The sequence below is a fragment of the Canis aureus genome, chromosome 2 (assembly GCF_053574225.1).
Source record: "Canis aureus isolate CA01 chromosome 2, VMU_Caureus_v.1.0, whole genome shotgun sequence".
Lineage (NCBI taxonomy): Eukaryota > Metazoa > Chordata > Mammalia > Carnivora > Canidae > Canis > Canis aureus.
In genome coordinates, this window is record NC_135612.1 from 31,312,278 (window position 1) to 31,330,196 (window position 17,919).

Genomic DNA, 17,919 nt, shown 5'->3' on the forward strand with positions numbered 1-17,919 from the left:
ATGTTTTTTTTTTTCAATATGTTATTTGAGTGAAGCATCTTCCTTCTCTGCGTGTCCCCCACCCCTTGCCCCGCCCCTGTCATTAACCTGTAATATGATATCTGGAATGTGGACTAAACTCTTCAACACTATTTAAAATCTACTAACCTTTGTGCATTTGGTTGCTCAGCTTTCTAAGAACATTTCTGAGCTTAAATAAACTCAATACCATTCTGTTTTAGAGATTATGTCATGGCTATTCATTGGATATGAATTCTTTTTTTTTTTTTTTTGGATATGAATTCTTATGGCTTTATTTTTCTTTCCAAGGTTGAAGAGATGGTGCAAAACCATATGACTTATTCATTACAGGATGTAGGTGGAGATGCTAATTGGCAGTTGGTTGTAGAAGAAGGAGAAATGAAGGTAATTTACAGTAAGATATTATAGGTTGCTAATTGCAGGCGTTATAGCATATTATCATCACTAACCATTGATGTGAATGACGGCAGCATTTTAAATTTTCTTTTGAACAGATTATTACATATGATCAAAAAACCACTAGATACTAGGAAGTAAAATGTACTTTGGCTTTTACACAGTTTCTTTATGATCTCAATAAAAACCTTTGTACAAACCATTCTGTTTTGCCTGGGCCATGGAGAAAATACAATTTGGGTGTTTAGATGTTAGGAAGTCATAATTAGTTGATGGTTTTCTATTTGGATATTTCTATTTGGTCTATATATCACTTCTTATCCTTTCTCTCACTGCATCTTCTATCAATATTTGGAGGTGAGTCTGCTAATTTTGTTCACATCTGTAAGCACAAGAGACAGAGAATAAGATCAAGGAATAAGATTTAGAGATGGATTCAAAACAGCAGCTGCACTGAATTTTGATTTTTGAATTTGGTATACTTATGCCCAAGGCGCTGTGCTAAAGATAAAGTGATGTTTAATAAGACTTTCTCCAAGCTGAAACTCGTTGGGGAAGAAGGATATTGACATTTAAAGATACTGTTACTTGTGTCTATCTGATAACATATTGAATGATGCGCACAGATTAGTGGAGAAAATTGGAAAAGAAAGAGCTCTTATATGAAACAGATTGTTTTTTACTGGATAAGCATTTGAACTATGTCTGGAAATCGAAGCAACATTGTGACAAAGGTGAAGCCAAGGGTATTTTAGACAAAAAATATAACACAAGTGAAAACATGAAAGCAAATTTCTTACTCAGGAATTCTTTTCATAGACTGTGTTTACCACAATTATTCTAGCAATAGAGATACAATATCAGATGTTGGAATTTCCTTTCCTCCTGAATAGGGAACTAATTAAGAAATCAGAAGAGATGGGGTGGCTCAATCAATTAAGCGTCTGCCATCAGCTCAGGTCATGATCCCAGGCTCCTGGGATCAAGCCCCTCATAGTGCTCCCTGCTCAGCGGGGAGTCTGCTTCTCGCTTTCCCGCTGCCCCGTATCCTCACTGGTGCTCTGTCTCTTGCTCTGTTCTCTTTCTCAAATAAATAAATAAAATCATTAAAAAAGAAGTAAGAGACAAGCAAATGAGATACCAGAATGCTAACTATAAATTTAATAAGCTAATTGAAGAATATGGCTTTAGATCAGCAGCCACAAGGTCTTGCTAATATATTAATTCAAAATTAAACAATGTTTCTGACATAGCTAGATAATCAATCACAGGCCTTCTCCACAAGTGTAAGCCCAAAAAGAAAACCAAGACGCATGCTCTCTGTAGAAAAAGAAGTGAGCCAAGACTTCCAGTCCTATTTTATACTCAACAGTTGGTTAATTCATTGTTGTACCCCGAGGAAGGGAGAAGTGAAAGGGTGAAGAAAAACCAGGAGTGATCATCTAGATGAAGTCCCTCCATGTGGAATGAAAAATAGAGAATAAATGTTCCTACAGCCCACAACACTAGAGAGAGAGAGAGCTTGGATTATGGAGAGTATAAAATAGCCTACCAAGGAGAATAGTCTCTTGTCTGTAGCAGTAGGCTAGCCACTATATAAGGAAGAAACTAAAAACCAAGCATACCATTTAAGAGAATCAGGTACATGGGGATGAAAGCTTACCTAAGTAAGAGAAGTAACCAGTAATAGAGAAGTCAAGCTGTTGGATGTCTTATAGGAGGTTAGTAACAAGCTTAAGAGCCATATGAAGTATGAGGAGAGGATTTAAAAGTCTGAAGTTTCCAATTTGTGTAACTGGTTTTCCATTTTTTAGCCATCTCAATAATGTGAATAAATAAACATGTAGGGAAAAGTAGTTTGATGAGAAAGATTTTAAGAGAGAAACTGTATGTGAAATGCCAAAGATTTTAAGAGAGAAACTGTATGTGAAATGCCAAAGATTTTAAGAGAGAAACTGTATGTGAAATGCCTAACAGTTTCTGGACCCATAAAGCACTCCATAGAGAGCTGGTTCTTCCTACAGTAACATGATTATTCATTTCTCGAAAGAACTTATTGCAAAATTTCCTAAAGTAGCAAACCCTATAATTTTGAGGTAATTAATTTTAGAACTTTAGGTACGCAACATCAGTATTTAAAGCAAGATAGTATGGGGCGCCTGGGTGGCTCAGTCAGTTAAGCCTCCAATTCTTGATTTCGGTTCAGGTTATGATCTCGGGGTTCTGAGATCAAGCTCTGTGTTGGGCTCTATCCTGGATGTGGAGAGCCTGCTTAAGATTCTCTCTCTCTCTCTCTCTCTCTCTCCGCCCCCCTTCCTCAGACCCTCCCTCCTACTCACATGCAAAATGCTCTAAGGAAATAAATAGCCAAGATAGCATAGATCTTCATGCCATTTTAGCTTTGAGTCATTGATTCAACAAATAATTGAGAGCCTACTGTGTTTGAGATACTATTTTAGATGCTGGGTATGTAGAATTGAACAACATTGCTTTAAATCAATATCCTTAGGGGATCCCTGGGTGGCGCAGCGGTTTGGTGCCTGCCTTTGGTCCGGGGTGCGATCCTGGAGGCCTGGGATCAAGTCCCGCATCGGGCTCCCTGCATGGAGCCTGCTTCTCCCTCTGCCTGTGTCTCTGCCTCTCTCTCTCTTTCTCTGTGTGACTATCATGAATAAATAAATAAAATCTTTTAAAAAAAATCAGTATCATTAAGGAGATGATTTTTTTATGTGTTGCCTGTTAATTTTAAGAATATCTTCTTTAGGTATATAGAAGGGAAGTAGAAGAAAATGGAATTGTTCTGGATCCTTTGAAAGCTACTCATGCAGTGAAAGGTGTTACAGGACATGAGGTCTGCAATTACTTCTGGAATGTTGATGTTCGCAATGATTGGGAAAGTAAGCTGCCACTATTAATATATCGTAATATAATTATTATTTTGAATGTAATGTCAGATCCAACCCCATGTTTTGCATCTCATTTACAGCTTACAAAGTCAATGTAGAAAATATCTGGAAAATCTGATAATAGCTTGCATTTACTTTTTGTTTTTACTTACATTTAAATAGAGCTTTACAGTGAAGTAATGCTTGTACAGTGAAACACTGTACAAAATGTTTCTGTGTTACAGCATTTGATCCAGTACTTCAATAATCCTGCATGATAAGTAGGTAAAAAAGTAAAAATCAGGATAAGTGACTTGTCAGAAGCCACAGAGCCTAGTTAGTAGAAAGGCCAATACTAAAACTAAAGGTTTCTGTCTTATCACCTACTTTCCCAAACTGTTTTGTTTCTCTAGTAATCCCAAGACAAATCCTGCTGTGGTCTGCTTAGAGTTATTCTTGGGGTATGTTTGTTGTTTGTATGTATTTGTTCCTCTTAGGCACCAAATTTCATAAATATAGATAATTTCGAACATCGTAAGATGTGTATTAGTGACAGTTTGATATTCTTTTTCCACAAATATAGTCACCTAAGCCTAGACAGAAGAGTTTATTCAACTTCAGTAAATTAGAGATTACAGGAAATGGTCATAGTGTTAGATAGGAATTTGTGTCTGAGTAATGCAGTGTGATTAGAATTGCTTTCTAGATAATTGGTCCAGAGGAAATGAGATTTCCTGGTGATCAATCCTCATGGCCACTGTCTGTAGCCCTAGTAGGAAGTATTAACTACCTTCCATTTGAACTTGGTCCTGCTCATGTTATCACAGGATCCAGCAATATAACTGAGTTAATCACATTCTAGGAAGAGGTAATGTATATTTTTGGCTACTAATATTTTTTTCTTCATTTCAGCAACTATAGAAAACTTTCATGTGGTGGAAACATTAGCTGATAATGCAATCATCGTTTATCAAACGCACAAGGTAAAAATCTCTTCATCCCAAAAGGATTTCACTGTAGTTCAAAGTGAGACATGTATAAATTCTCTAAAAGTAAAATTTGGCAGGAAATCAAATGCCGTAAAAGATCCAAAGACTTTGTTAATGATGCATGAACGTCACATATTTGAAAGGATATCAGTTCATTCAAAGCTGAACCTAAGACAAGAACCTGAGAAATATCCAGAAACAGTGTGTTTGATAAAGATCTCCAGTTAGTTATGTCCACTTAAAATTTAGAAAATACTGAAATCCTGTTAAATATTTTTGTAGCGTCTAGTCTTTATAGGCGGTAAATGATCATTACCAAATACAAAAGTGAATCAGCATTTCCTGTGACCATGGTAATGAAGGGAATGGAAAGTATGTATGTTAAGTCATGTAAGTGGATTATCTGAAAGCATGGGGAAATTGCTAAGCATAACTATTAAGAAGTTGGTCATATACCAGAGCACACAGAAACGTCATTTAAATTAGTTCACTTTCTTCCTTTTCTTTTTTCTTTTTTAAATGGTTTTATTTATTTATTTATTTGAAAGATACAGAGATAGAGAATATGAGCAGGAAGGAAAAGGAAAAGCAGACTCCTTATGGAGCAACTTGCTCAGTGCAGGGCTTCATCCCAGGACCCCCGGGATTGTGATCTGAGCTGTAGGCAGATGCTTAACCAACTAAGCTACCCAGGTGCCCCTGAATTAGTTCACTTTCATTTCACTTTTCCTTCATCTCTTTCTCTGCTATTCTTAGATATTTAAAATTAAAGAATTAATATTTCTCTTACCTTATTCTTCTCTGTTTCCTGAAAATTGCCGAGTAATATATTGTGTAAAAAACAATAAATGGGGATAGTATGTGGGAGGAAGGGGAAAATAAATGAAGGGAATTAAGAGGTGCAAACTTCCAGTTATAAAAAGTAGAGCATAGGAAAGGTAGTAATATTTGTAATAAGGTTACAATAACAGATGGTGACTACACCTTTTGTGGTGAGCCCTGAGTAATATATAAAATGGTCAAATCAGCATGTTGTATACCTGAAAATAATATAACCTTCAATTTTTAAAAAGGAAAATAATAAAAAGGACCTATAATTTTAGAAAGATCCATTCAATGTAATATTTTATGTTATGTAAGAAATACAATAATTCAATAGGTGCTTCCTTTTTCTCTTCTTTAAATGACTTTTTAGGGGCACCTGGGTGGCTCAGTAGTTTGAGCATCTGCCTTTGGCTCATGATCCTGGGGTCCTGGGATCGAGTCCCACATCATGCTCCCTACAGGGAGCCTGCTTCTCCCTCTGCCTTTGTCGCTGCCTCTTTCTGTGTGTCTCATGAATAAATTTTTTTAAATCTTAAAAAAAATAAAAAAATAAATGACTTTTTAATTGGGTTGAATATATGAAAATATTGTGGGTTTGTTAGGTATTTCCTGAACTCAGTTTTGTCATGTGGGGCATCTTAAATGTAATGATTATGAGGTAGGCCTGATTTTACATGGTAGCTGCTTAAGAAATGTGTAAAAAATACATTATAGGTCAACTTTGCTTCAATTAAAAAAGAAGTGTATAACAACAAAGATTCTGCTTTAGCATACAGATTTGGGGAGTCCAAGGGAAGCTTAAAGTTGAGTAAATGTTAAAAATACCAATTAACGGCCTTTAATTTGGAATCAATAGAAATGACATAGAAGAATCTTATAATCTGAGGACAATTGATCTTGGGAAACAGTCTGCTGAAAATATTTCACTTCGTAAATAGTAGATGGAGGGAAGGATTTATTTTTTTTTTTTTTTTTTTTTGGAGGGAAGGATTTAAATAAGCTGTATTACAATCACTTTTTGAAAAATAAAGCTAAAAACTATTAATGTCTCTTCAATGTAACAAAATTTAAGTTAGAATTATAAATGTTTAAATAAACAAATTATCCTGGTATAATTTTTTTTCCAAAAATTCAGTAATGCTATACAACTTTTCCTTTAAATGTGGCTTATTTTATAATTTGATCTTAAAGAGGGCTACTTCTCTCCTGATATTTAAGTCATTCTCACTCTTTAATTTTTCATCTTCTCATTCTTGTGGACTTGCATTCATTAATTCTAACACAGTCAAATTTTCCTTTATTACTAGCTTCACATAGCAGTGCTCAGCACTGCTTTCACGTATTTTGTGAAATTTATTATCTTTAATATATGAACCATTTCACTTTCCAAATGATTCGTGTTGTATTGACATTGAGTTGTTATTATACTCAACAATTAGGAAAGGCACAGTGTATATTTTCTGTCATTTAAAAGTACACAGTCTGTTTTCACAAATCTCATTTCCATTATCATCCCAACATGATGTGTCTCCCTGCATACCATAAAGTTGAAAGATTCAGTCTAATTGATTTGGTATTCTTCAGATGTGATTACGATGTCAAAGGAGCAGTCTTCTTACACTGAAATCTTAGTGTTTAAGTCTCTGAACACTTTAAACAGAGGTTGAATACTGAAAAGCAGAATGTTAGGGGCGCCTCAGTGCCTCAGTTGGTTAAGCATCTCCCTCTGCCTTTGGTTCCAGTCGTGATTCCAACCAGAGTCCTGGGGATAGAGCCCCTGTGGCTGACTCTCTGTTCTGCGGAGAGCCTGCTTAACACTCTCCTCCCCGCTGGTGCTCTTTCTCTCAAGTAAATTAAAAATCTAAAATAAATAAATAAATAGAAATAGAACATTACTAGGGTCTTTGGGAGGGAATAATGGGGAATTAATTACTTATTGAGTACAGAATTTCTGTTCAGGTTGATAAAAAATTTTGGAAATGATGATGTTTATGTAATATTATGAATGTAATGTCACTGAATTTTACTCTTAAAAATGCTTTAAGTGGTAAAAATTTTTGTTACATATAACCACAATTAAAAAAAAAAGATTATCCCTTTGATGCTATTATTATTCTGCAAAGCCATTAATTCAGTATTCATAATTTACTTTGCTGGGTACTTTCAGATACTGTCCATTTAAAATTTGACAGATTTTTACCTTTGCCTAAGTTATTTATTGGTTTTACATTTGTTTCTCTGTCAGTTTCATATTACATAGGAATTTAAAAGTAGTTCACATTTTTGAAAGATTTTTACTTCTTCCACAGAGAGTGTGGCCTGCTTCTCAGCGAGATGTATTATATCTTTCTGCCATTCGAAAAATACCAGCCTTGACTGAAAATGACCCTGAAACTTGGATAGTGTGTAATTTTTCTGTGGATCATGACAGTGCTCCTGTAAGTGCATTTATATAATGCATTTATATAAATGTGTATAGTTGTACAGTATGAAGCTAAATATACAGTGCAGGGATCCCTGGGTGGCGCAGCGGTTTGGCGCCTGCCTTTGGCCCAGGGCGCGATCCTGGAGACCCAGGATCGAATCCCACATCAGGCTCCTGGTGCATGGAGCCTGCTTCTCCCTCTGCCTGTGTCTCTGCCTCTCTCTCTCTCTCTCTCTGTGACTATCATAAATAAATAAAAATTAAAAAAAAAAAAATTTAAAAAAAAAAAAAAAATATACAGTGCAGAACGAAAGTGATAAACACATAGGACACACACAAATACTTGATAACATTTCTTAGATTTTGTTTTCTGTTGAATTGGCTTCTTGGGACATGATAGCCCATGTGTTATCCAAGTACAGCAGTCATGGCTGTGAACACCCACCCAGCAGGGGCTGTTTTCTTTTCCTCCTGAAGTTAGAGGAAACAGAACTGAATGGGTAAATAATGGAAGGCTGCTTTCCACAGTTCCCTCTCCAGCCATGATCAACTGCTAGCAAAACCTCTGTGGTTTCTATCTCAGTTTAGCTCCATCTACTGCTTAAGAGGAGAGAAAAAACATTCCTGATGTCATAACAGCTTGTTTTATTTATTGGTGCTTATAAGATTTGTTGGAGATGTTGATGAGCTTTAGTTTTAGATAACCTAATGTATTAGACCATTAGGGATTATAAAATGCTAAGCATCTACTGTACTGATATTTCGTTTCTGTTATTTGTTTTGGCAGCTAAACAATCGATGTGTCCGTGCCAAAATAAATATTGCTATGATTTGTCAAACCTTGGTAAGCCCACCAGAGGGAAACCAGGAGATCAGCAGGGACAACATTCTATGCAAGATTACATATGTAGCTAATGGTATGTATTTTGGGGTTTCTTTTGCTACTTGGGCATGTAGATTTTCATTCAGTCGTTCACTATTATTTTAGTGATCTCTACACCCAACATGTGGCAACAACTCCTGACCCCCGAGATCAAGAGACACATGCTCTTCCAACAGAGCCAGCTAGGCACCCCAGATTTTCTTCTTATAATCTAAAAGCCTTTTTAGTTTTTATCATTTAGATTAGTAATTTTTAATTTGAGGAGATGTGTATTGAAATTATCAGGAAACTTTGAAAATAGTCACGTCTAAATTTGATCCCAGAACTACTCTATCAGAATTTTTTAGGCTGGGGCTAGGTAGATACATTTTAATACTTCCATCTCTAGATGACTTTCACATATGCTTGGCTTTACGAACCATCTTACTATAGGGGCGCCTGTGGTTTGGTCAGTTGAGCATCTGCCTTTGGCTTGCATCATGATCCCGGAATCCAAAGATTGAGTCCCGCTTCGGGCTCCCTGCTTGGTGGGGAGTCTGTCTGCTTCTCCTTCTCTGTCTCTCCCTCCCCCTGCTCATCCTCTCTCTCTCACTGTCTCTCAAATAAATAAAATCTTAAAAAAAAAAATCTTGTTACATATTTGTCTAATAAAATACATGTATAGTTAGGAATATAAGCAATACTAGTAAAGGAAATGAACAGTTCTGTTTCTCATTGTCAGGCTTTTTTTGTTTCCTGGATAATTGCCTGCTTAGGATTCTTCTAACCTATTTCCCACCTGCAGTAGTCATTGGAGTCCCTCTAATCAAATCCTCATGCCTTCTTTTTACGGGGACACAACTGCTACGGTGTTTTAAGAGACAGTTGTGCCTGAGTGATGTATTATTTGATTATAGTAAGAGTGACAAATCTATCTTACATAACCTAAAATGTTACTATATTAAGATTTGCTTATAATTTAGGGAGCCAAGAACATCTCAGATAGGTAATAGGTGCCTTCTTATTTGCTATGTGTTCTTGTGTGGTGGTTAGCATGAAGGAATTAATGGTCAGAATTTTAAGAGATGTTAACTGTTCCATTGTGAGAAATTTTTTAAAAGCAAAGGAACAAAATGAGTGTTTTACATACAAATGGAGAATTGTATCCCAACAGGTTTTAATTTCCCTTTATCTTGCAGTGAACCCTGGAGGATGGGCACCAGCCTCAGTATTAAGGGCAGTGGCAAAGCGAGAGTATCCGAAGTTTCTAAAACGTTTTACGTCTTATGTCCAAGAAAAAACTGCAGGAAAACCCATTCTGTTCTAGTGTTAACAGGTACTGGAAGATATATGTTATTCTTTTTTTAAAACTTTGACTAAGGGCAACCCCGGTGGCGCAGCGGTTTAACGCTGCCTGCAGCCCAGGGCGTGATCCTGGAGACCCTGGATCGAGTCCCACGTCAGGCTCTCTGCATGGAGCTGCTTCTCCCTCTGCCTGTGTCTCTGCCTCTCTCTCTCTGTGTCTCTATGAATAAATAAATAAAATATTTAAAAAAAAAAAAAAAAACTTTGACTAATACGACTCTGCAGAAACTAAAATCTAGTTGTTAGAAGTAGTTTCTGTGTTTTGAGATGTTCCCAGACAGAGTTGTAATTGTAGTTTTTAGCCTTTAAAACATGTTTTTTTTCTGCGTATATTAGATGTATTTGCTTATGCAAAGAGATTTTAACATTATGGAGCCATGGAATTCCAGTATAAATTCCCTATTTTTTTCCCTTCCCAGAAATTAGGTTCGTTGTCTTTTCTTCCATACTTTTTTATGTATGTTGTGAGTGACATATATTCTTAATTATTTTTTAAAAATGTGTTTATTCTCTACTTACTGTTGTACAACTTGCTTTTTCTCCCTAACAATATATCTTGACTGTTATTGGATATAAAGATGTGAGACATATAAAACTGTCTCATTCCTTTAGAATTGGTTATATGAATGTTGCAGAATTTATTACCCAGTCCCACAGTAATGTGGTCCCATATTTTGACTGTTGGTGCCATGCTGAACGTCTTTGCACAAAGAGCTGGAATCTTTAGGTTTTTTAAAGAAATGATGTTAACATGGTTCATAAGTGAAAAAGTGTGAAAAGATAAATAGTGAAATTGATCCCTTGCCCCCTACTCACGCAGTTTTGCCCTCCCTCCAGCCCCAAATGAAAGAGTATAACTCCTGTTAGTAGTTTGTTGTGTATCTTTCCAGAGAATTTTTTAAGGCTGAATAAGCAAATACAGGTGTATTCCTCCCACCCATACACTTTTGTTGTTGTTCAAAAGACGCTGTTCTGCATCTTGTTTTTCCACTTACTTTACTTTAAAGGTCTCTGCTTAATAGCATGGACCACCTCCTTATTTTTTTGTGGCTATACAGTATTCATCATATAGATGTACATAATTTAACCAGTCCTCCACTGCTAGGTATTGAAGTCGTTTTCAGTTTTTGCTAGAACAATGTTAATAGTTATATCCACTTGCAAGTTTTATGTGGAATAAGTTACTAGATATGACACTGCCAGCACCTCTGGGAAGGTTGTGCATTTGTAATGTAGGTATTGCTCCCCCCCCCGGAGAGGTCTTATTAACTTACCGTCTCGCCAGCAATAAGACATTTGAGTGCCTGTTTCCCTGTACCCTCTCACACAGTGTATGAAACAATGTGGATTGTTCCCACCTTGATAGGCAAAACCACTCTCAGTGTAGTTTTTATTGTATTTCTCTTATTTTTTTTTTTTTAATTTTTATTTATTTGTGATAGTCACAGAGAGAGAGAGAATGAGGCAGAGACACAGGCAGAGGGAGAAGCAGGCTCCATGCACCGGGAGCCCGACATGGGATTCGATCCCGGGTCTCCAGGATCGCGCCCTGGGCCAAAGGCAGGCGCCAAACCGCTGCGCCACCCAGGGATCCCTGTATTTCTCTTATTATAAATAGTTTGAACATTTCTTGGTCCATTTGAGAACAATTTGTATAGTTCTGTTTCTATGAACTCTCAGTATGTGTCAACATTTAAATTTTTAATAGAGATTACCAAAGTAGAATTCATAAGCCACAAGTATATATGAATGTCCTCTCATTCTTACCTACATGGAATATTAAGTCATTGGCTGAGACATGTATATTTGTGAGTCACTTTCTTTAGATAAAAGAATATGTTCAATAAGTATATAGTGACATATTATTAACTAATTCTGGTTTCTGATGCTGATTCTGGTTTATAGAATGCCTTTCTTAATAAATTTAGCCTTTGAGGTTTTTTTAATCAGATGGTAACATAAGAGTTGTTGCAGTGACATGGTAGATATTTAGCTTTTTCTAGGAAAAAGCTCACCTGAAAATGTCAGACAGGCTCTGGTCTTATCTGAACGGTTAGTGTTCTAGGATGCAGCCTGACTTCTGAGAGACTCTCTGCAAGCATAAATGTGTTGGTGATTTCTAGAATACCGTGTACTTTAGAATTGTTATGGCTAGATCTGGACATGAAGTTTGCTGGTCTATCTCTGCGCTGTTACCTCAAATAAACTAGAAACCTGATGCCACTTGATGGTAGCAGTCTTGTCACCCGACTTAACTGGGTATCTCTCCCCACAGCCTTAAGATTTCTGAAGAATGCTATTTACTCTAATCAAGACCAAGTGTGCAGCTATAATCTGCTTTCTCTCTTCTTCACCTCTACCTTGAGCCTTGCTAACAAGCAGGGCAGAAAATATAACTATGTATTAAGTAAAAGAAATCAAAATGCAGTTATATGTAGAACATGCTCTGAACTATGTTCGAAAAGAAGATTAATTTTCTTAAGCATTTCAGGACGCTGGGTGGCTCAGCAATTGGGCGTCTACCTTCGGCTCAGGTTGTGATCCCGGGGTCCTGGGATCGAGTCCCACGTCCGGTTCCCTGCATGGAGTCTGCCTCTCTCTCTCTCTGTGTCTCTCATGAATAAATAAATAAAATCTTTAAGGAAAACTTTTCTGGCTGCCCGGGGGGCGCAGCGGTTTAGCGCTGCCTTCAGCCCAGGGCGTGATCCTGGAGACCTAGGATCGAGTTCCGCATCAGGCTCCCTGCATGGAGCCTGCTTCTCCCTCTGTGTCTCTGCCTTTCTCTCTATCTCTGTCTCTCATGAGTAAATAAATAAAATCTTTTAAAAAAATTTTAAAAATAAAACTTAAGCATTTGAAAAATACATACTAATATTATTAACACTTGCCTCAGGAGCTCTTGGATTTGGGGGCTTGTTTTTATTGACCTGTTTGTGGGTATGTCTGTATGTGCATCTGTGTACATGTGCACACAGTACCTGGAGGGCTGGGATTGAAATTCATCTCAGAGGAAAGAGGAAGCATTGTTTTTAGGCGTCTGTGTATGTATGTAGAGACAGACCTGAAAAGATTCCCTGGCCAAAACTCAGCTCTGGCCTTCAGTCCAGTTGAGCTGCTTTCTGACAAAGAACCAGATTCAAACCCTAACACATGGTGAAAAAAATCATTGTTTACCTGATGTAATACTTGTTTCATAATGTTTGGAAAGAGGTATGTATGAAGTGGATCCTAGCATTAAAAGCTTAGGAAAGCTATCCTTTCTAATTTTGGTGATGAAAAAATAGTAACTTTCAATAGTGTTTATCATCCTCAGCGAAATTCCATGATTAGTGAATGAGGTCTAAAGATACTTAAAACTCACAGTCAGAACTCTCTCTCTCTCTCTCTTTTTTTGTTTTTTTTTTAAAGAGAGAGCTGGGTGGGGAAGGAGAGAGAGAATCATAACTAAGGAGGCTCCACGCTCAGTGCAGAGACCGATACAGGGCTTGACCTGATGACAAAATTAAAAGTCAGACACGTAACCAACTGAGCCACCAAAGCGCCCCTCGTAGTCAGAACTCTTAAATTCATGTGGCAATGTCTGAGTATGTTTGTTCCTAGAGCTTACATACAACTTGTGAATTCTTGATAAATGGTATTGAATAATTTTTATTGAAGACCAATAAGAAAGAGATTTTGGCTTTAGGGGTATAAATCCAGAGACCTCTAGTTTATTCCCTCCTTGCTTATCTATGACGTATTTCCCTTTTTTTCTAGCTTTCAAAACATTCCTTATGTCTTCTATTCCTTGCTAAGTTTCAAGTATGTGAGGTTTATAATTTTCTGTTTTTGAAAGTGAAACTCTTGAAAGCATACAGTTTTAAGAGAGATCTATGCATTCTATGAATTCAGAGGGTAGGAGGAACCTGTTTGGGTAGTCTTACAGCTGTTAGTAATAATATATTGCTTAATTTTTTACTTATTTTCTTTCCTACAGTGACTGAAGCAAGGCTGTGTGACATTCCGTGTTGGAAGAAAAAATAAAAAACAAAATTGAATGCTCTAAGCTGGAACATAGGATCTATATAGCCTTGTCTGTGGCCCAACACCCTGGCCTTGTGTACAAAAATGAAGAAATATTGCAATAGCAAAGGTGAACATCTAACACTAGCTGTCTCCTGCTAGATCTCCTCGCTCAGCATATAACTATAAATACATGTAAAAATTACATGTATATGGCTATATTTTTATTTGCTTGCTCCTAGAAGAGAAAAAAAATCAACTTTGAATCACAACTAGGAATTGATGCTTTAATTTTTGGGAACTTTTTCAGAATTTTTAATTTACTATGGTCCAGCCTAAGATTCTCATTTGTATCAGGTTTTGTGCACAAAAGAAAAGCACAGAAGTTGAATGCATATGGGGCATGTGCTTTCTGTGCACCAAATATCTGGATGGGGCTCTTTTTTCAGGCCTATGGTTAAATATGTGTTCAGAATTTTTTGACTTTTTTGCTTTGTATAATCCTAGAATTCATTGCTGCTGATTTCTATAATGATTCATGTTGTCACGTGTCTTAATAACTGAGGGCTGTCAATAACCTGTGATTTTGCCTTTTCTATAGTCTTACTCCTATGAAGAACCTTGGTTCTGACGGGGAAAGAATGAAAAGCTTTATTTTTTCCCCCAGGTATCTTTGTTTCTATTGTATTTTTAGTTGTATACTGTGTGCTACAGATTTTTTTTCAGTTTGTTTCCAAACAGTTTGGTAATTCCTAAATTGGTTCTGCTTGCCTCCAAACAGAAACATAAAAATCTTGTGGGTATAAATTACTTTCTGGTACAGTGATAAGGATAAAACGAGCTCATGTTTTCTTGAAATTTATAAGAGGATATATGGTATTGTTACAGCAAATCAGGCTGTTTTGGTTTGACATTTGATTCAGTGTGTCTGGTATTCGTAACAGGCATGTTTGTTGCTTCTGATTTGGGTTCCTTTCAAGGCTATGTTGCAAGATACGCTTAGAAAACGTGAGCAGTGCTCCTGTTTGCCTCTTTGCTCAGAATTTTCAGCGGAGCAGTAAAGGATTCCATGTGATTCAAACTGAAATTCTTTCCTTAGTTGCTATAAGAACTTAAATGTAAAATACCTTCTTTAGTTTTAGGCCTCTGTGAAAAACCTTGAAGCATGGAGTTGAGGCAAGGAATGGTACTCACTGAAGTAGAAATGACTGCCCACTTCACAGTCTTCATTCTGTTTATACACAAATGTGCTTACATCAGTCAGAGGCATTTTGTAGATGCTTTGCTGACTTGTTCATCTCTGTAGAAACACAGAAATGAGACCCATTTTGTAAAGCAGAAAGTCGTATCATTTGGAACGTGTCCTGTATATATTTCGTCCATGGTAATGGAGTCTTAATGATGAATGCAAGGTGATAATTTAATGATGGGATTAGTCTGGTCACTTAATATGCACAATCCTGGAAGTGAATTACTTGCATCAGATATAGTGGTATTTATTATTCTGTACAGAGAGAAAAATACATATAAAACATAGGCTTATATTACATGCACGCAGATTTCATGCTCCATAAATCTTTTCTATTTTTTAATTTACCTTTCTCTAAATGATGTGTATGGAATATGCCTTATTACAGAAAAACGCTGTTCATAATTTGACTGTGTGGAAAAGTGCCTATATGGTGGTAATGCTAGTAAGGCAAATAAGACAAATTATCATATGAGTTTACGACATCACCAGTTAGCATTTTATATTGTGATGTTTAAAAAAGAAAAGTTTATACCTCAAATGTGTATTTTATTTTACAATCAGCTGTGGGGTTGGGATGGGAGTGTGGGAGGGTTGGGGGGCGGGAAGGTTTATTCACCATAGCCGCTGATGGGAATCTTCAAAAACATTCTCTACGCCCAGTATAAATGTTTCTCTGTTTGCCATGTCTGGTAACTATCATGAACAGGAACAAGTAACTCTCTCATAACTAAATTGGAGAGCTAGCTTCATTTTCAAGGTATGGAAGGCTCACAAAGCAGTGTCTAAATCTAATTACCATTAGTTGCATTTGCACTAAATGTTAATGATACACTTTTGCAATTCTGTAAATGAAATGATCACACTAAAAATATTTGTATTAAAAAAAGAATAAAAAGATACATTTACCTTTATATAATTGTACAGGTACTTCACTAGAGTTAATCCCATCGGATCAGATTTAGAAATAGGGAATACAAAAAAAGTTCTAAGAGGTCAAAAGTTGGAGAGGTACTAGCCATTTTAAACAATATTCGGCCCTTCTAGAATTATTTCTCTATGACTAATTGTTAGTGTCTGAATAGACATGATGTTTTCCCAAACACCCTAATTTCTTACTTCCCTTCCCAAAAGCAAAAAATTACCTTTTTATTCTCTTTTCTACTCACTCTTTTGTACTGTGATAGAAACTTGAAAAATATTGGTAATGATGGGTTTTGTCCCTGAATGCCCGCTGTCCAAGGACAAGGGAGCACAGTGATTCACTTGGAATTCAGGACTGCTGATTCTGAGGCGGAGGGTGGTCGCAGCAGCTCTTGGTTTGGGATTGCCACAAAGACCTCCAGACCAAGGAGGGGATGGCTGGGAGAAGGCGTAAGAACACAGGATAAGGGAGACGAGCAGCAGGTTTTCCACTCGTTCAGTGTCATAGGCTGATTTGTACACCTACACAGCATCAGTGTCAGCTGCTATTAAGAAAATTTTAGTTGGGCTGAGCTGGTTCTCTTGTGAAAATGTGCCCGTTATCTTTAAGCTTATCAATTGTTTGTCCAGTTAAACACTTTTACCAGTATTTAGTCCGAGTTGTACAGACAATGTATTTGGATTACCGTCATTGTTCATCTACAAACTCAAAACATAATCATTTTAAAGTACCTTGGGAGTGTGTAGAGTGTAACTATTCTATAATAGCTTTATGATCCTGATGTTTTTAAAAAATAATAAAGTTGGATCTTCCATGTTACAATCACAAAATTAAAACCAGTATTTAAAAGTGGAAAAGTATTAAAATATTATGGACAAATATACTTGTTTGATTGTTTTCCTTAACCCCAAAATGCTGCCTGATAATTCTGGGTAAGTTAAGAACTTACCTCGACTTCAATAGTTATTAAACTGGGTTATTTATAATCCAGTTAGGGATCAAGAAATCCATGTAAAAAATTTTTTTTAGTCAATATAGAAGAGAGTGGAATAGATTGTGTATATTTTTGTATTTTGTGAATCCGTGTGTGTGTGTGTGTGTGTGTGTGTGTGTGTGTGTGTGGTGGGTCACGGTGTGGAATAAAATTCTTACTGCGGAAGCCGGTCCAGAGTTTTTTGAAATTGCTAGAAAGTAAAGGCCTATGCAGTTGGGTATTTCTAGTGAAAGTACAGTGAGAGTCTTGCGCTTACAACTCAACTACCCGTACTTCCCCTTAAATAAATCCCCACTTACTTATTTAAATGATGCAGCTCCACTTATTACACCCGGGGAGTGTGTGCTCTGGAGCGGCCGCAAGCCGGGCTCTGGGGCTTTGCGGGGCGCTGGGCCCCGGGGCAGGCCCTGAGGCTGCTGCGGCTTCGGGACACGCTGGGCTCGGCCGCGGGGCTGGACGCGAGGCCTCGCCGCCCGTCGTCCCCCCGGAGCCCTTGGAGCCCTGGGCCCTGCGCTGTTGCCTCCGGCTTGGCCTGAGCTACAACCCGCAACGACGTGTCCTTCGAACCAGCCTATTTCGAGCCGAGTTGGCTTCGTGGCATCTTCTAGACTTTAGACTTGGCCGCCGACGACGGGACCTGTTGGCCTGGGCGCTGTTACCATTTAAAAGCGCCCTTTCCGCGAGCCTGCCTCGGGGACGGGGAGCGGGGGGCGGGCCTGGTCCCAACGGGGACGCTTCCCGGGCCGTCACCAGAACCCCCCGCGCCCCGGCCCGCCCGCCCGTGGCCAGCAGGTGCGCCGCCCGGCCGCCCACGAACCCCCCGCCCCACGCGGGACCGTCCGCGCCGCAGGCCCGCGCCCCTCGGGGACCGTCGGCAGCTCCGCGGAGCCACTACGAGCACGGGGCGGGGGACGCGGACCCGCACAGGCGGCCCCGAGCTGCCCACGGACACAGCGCGGGGCTCCGGCCACGCCGCCCGCC

At 38.0% G+C, this 17,919-nt stretch overlaps 1 protein-coding gene across 4 annotated transcripts in view; it reads left to right on the plus strand.

Annotated features, from left to right (window-relative positions):
• Positions 1-16,823, plus strand: part of CERT1 (ceramide transporter 1) — a 105,334-nt gene extending 88,511 nt beyond the window's left edge. For all 4 annotated transcript variants that reach the window (XM_077867857.1, XM_077867850.1, XM_077867870.1 and 1 more), the window contains 7 exons: positions 310-405; positions 3,182-3,314; positions 4,215-4,285; positions 7,426-7,554; positions 8,329-8,458; positions 9,603-9,739; positions 13,745-16,823. In XM_077867857.1, coding sequence (XP_077723983.1) covers positions 310-405; positions 3,182-3,314; positions 4,215-4,285; positions 7,426-7,554; positions 8,329-8,458; positions 9,603-9,730 — 687 coding nt within the window. In that variant the 3' untranslated portion in view covers positions 9,731-9,739; positions 13,745-16,823. The remainder of the gene's footprint in view (positions 1-309; positions 406-3,181; positions 3,315-4,214; positions 4,286-7,425; positions 7,555-8,328; positions 8,459-9,602; positions 9,740-13,744) is intronic.
• The last annotated feature ends 1,096 nt before the right edge of the window (positions 16,824-17,919 follow it).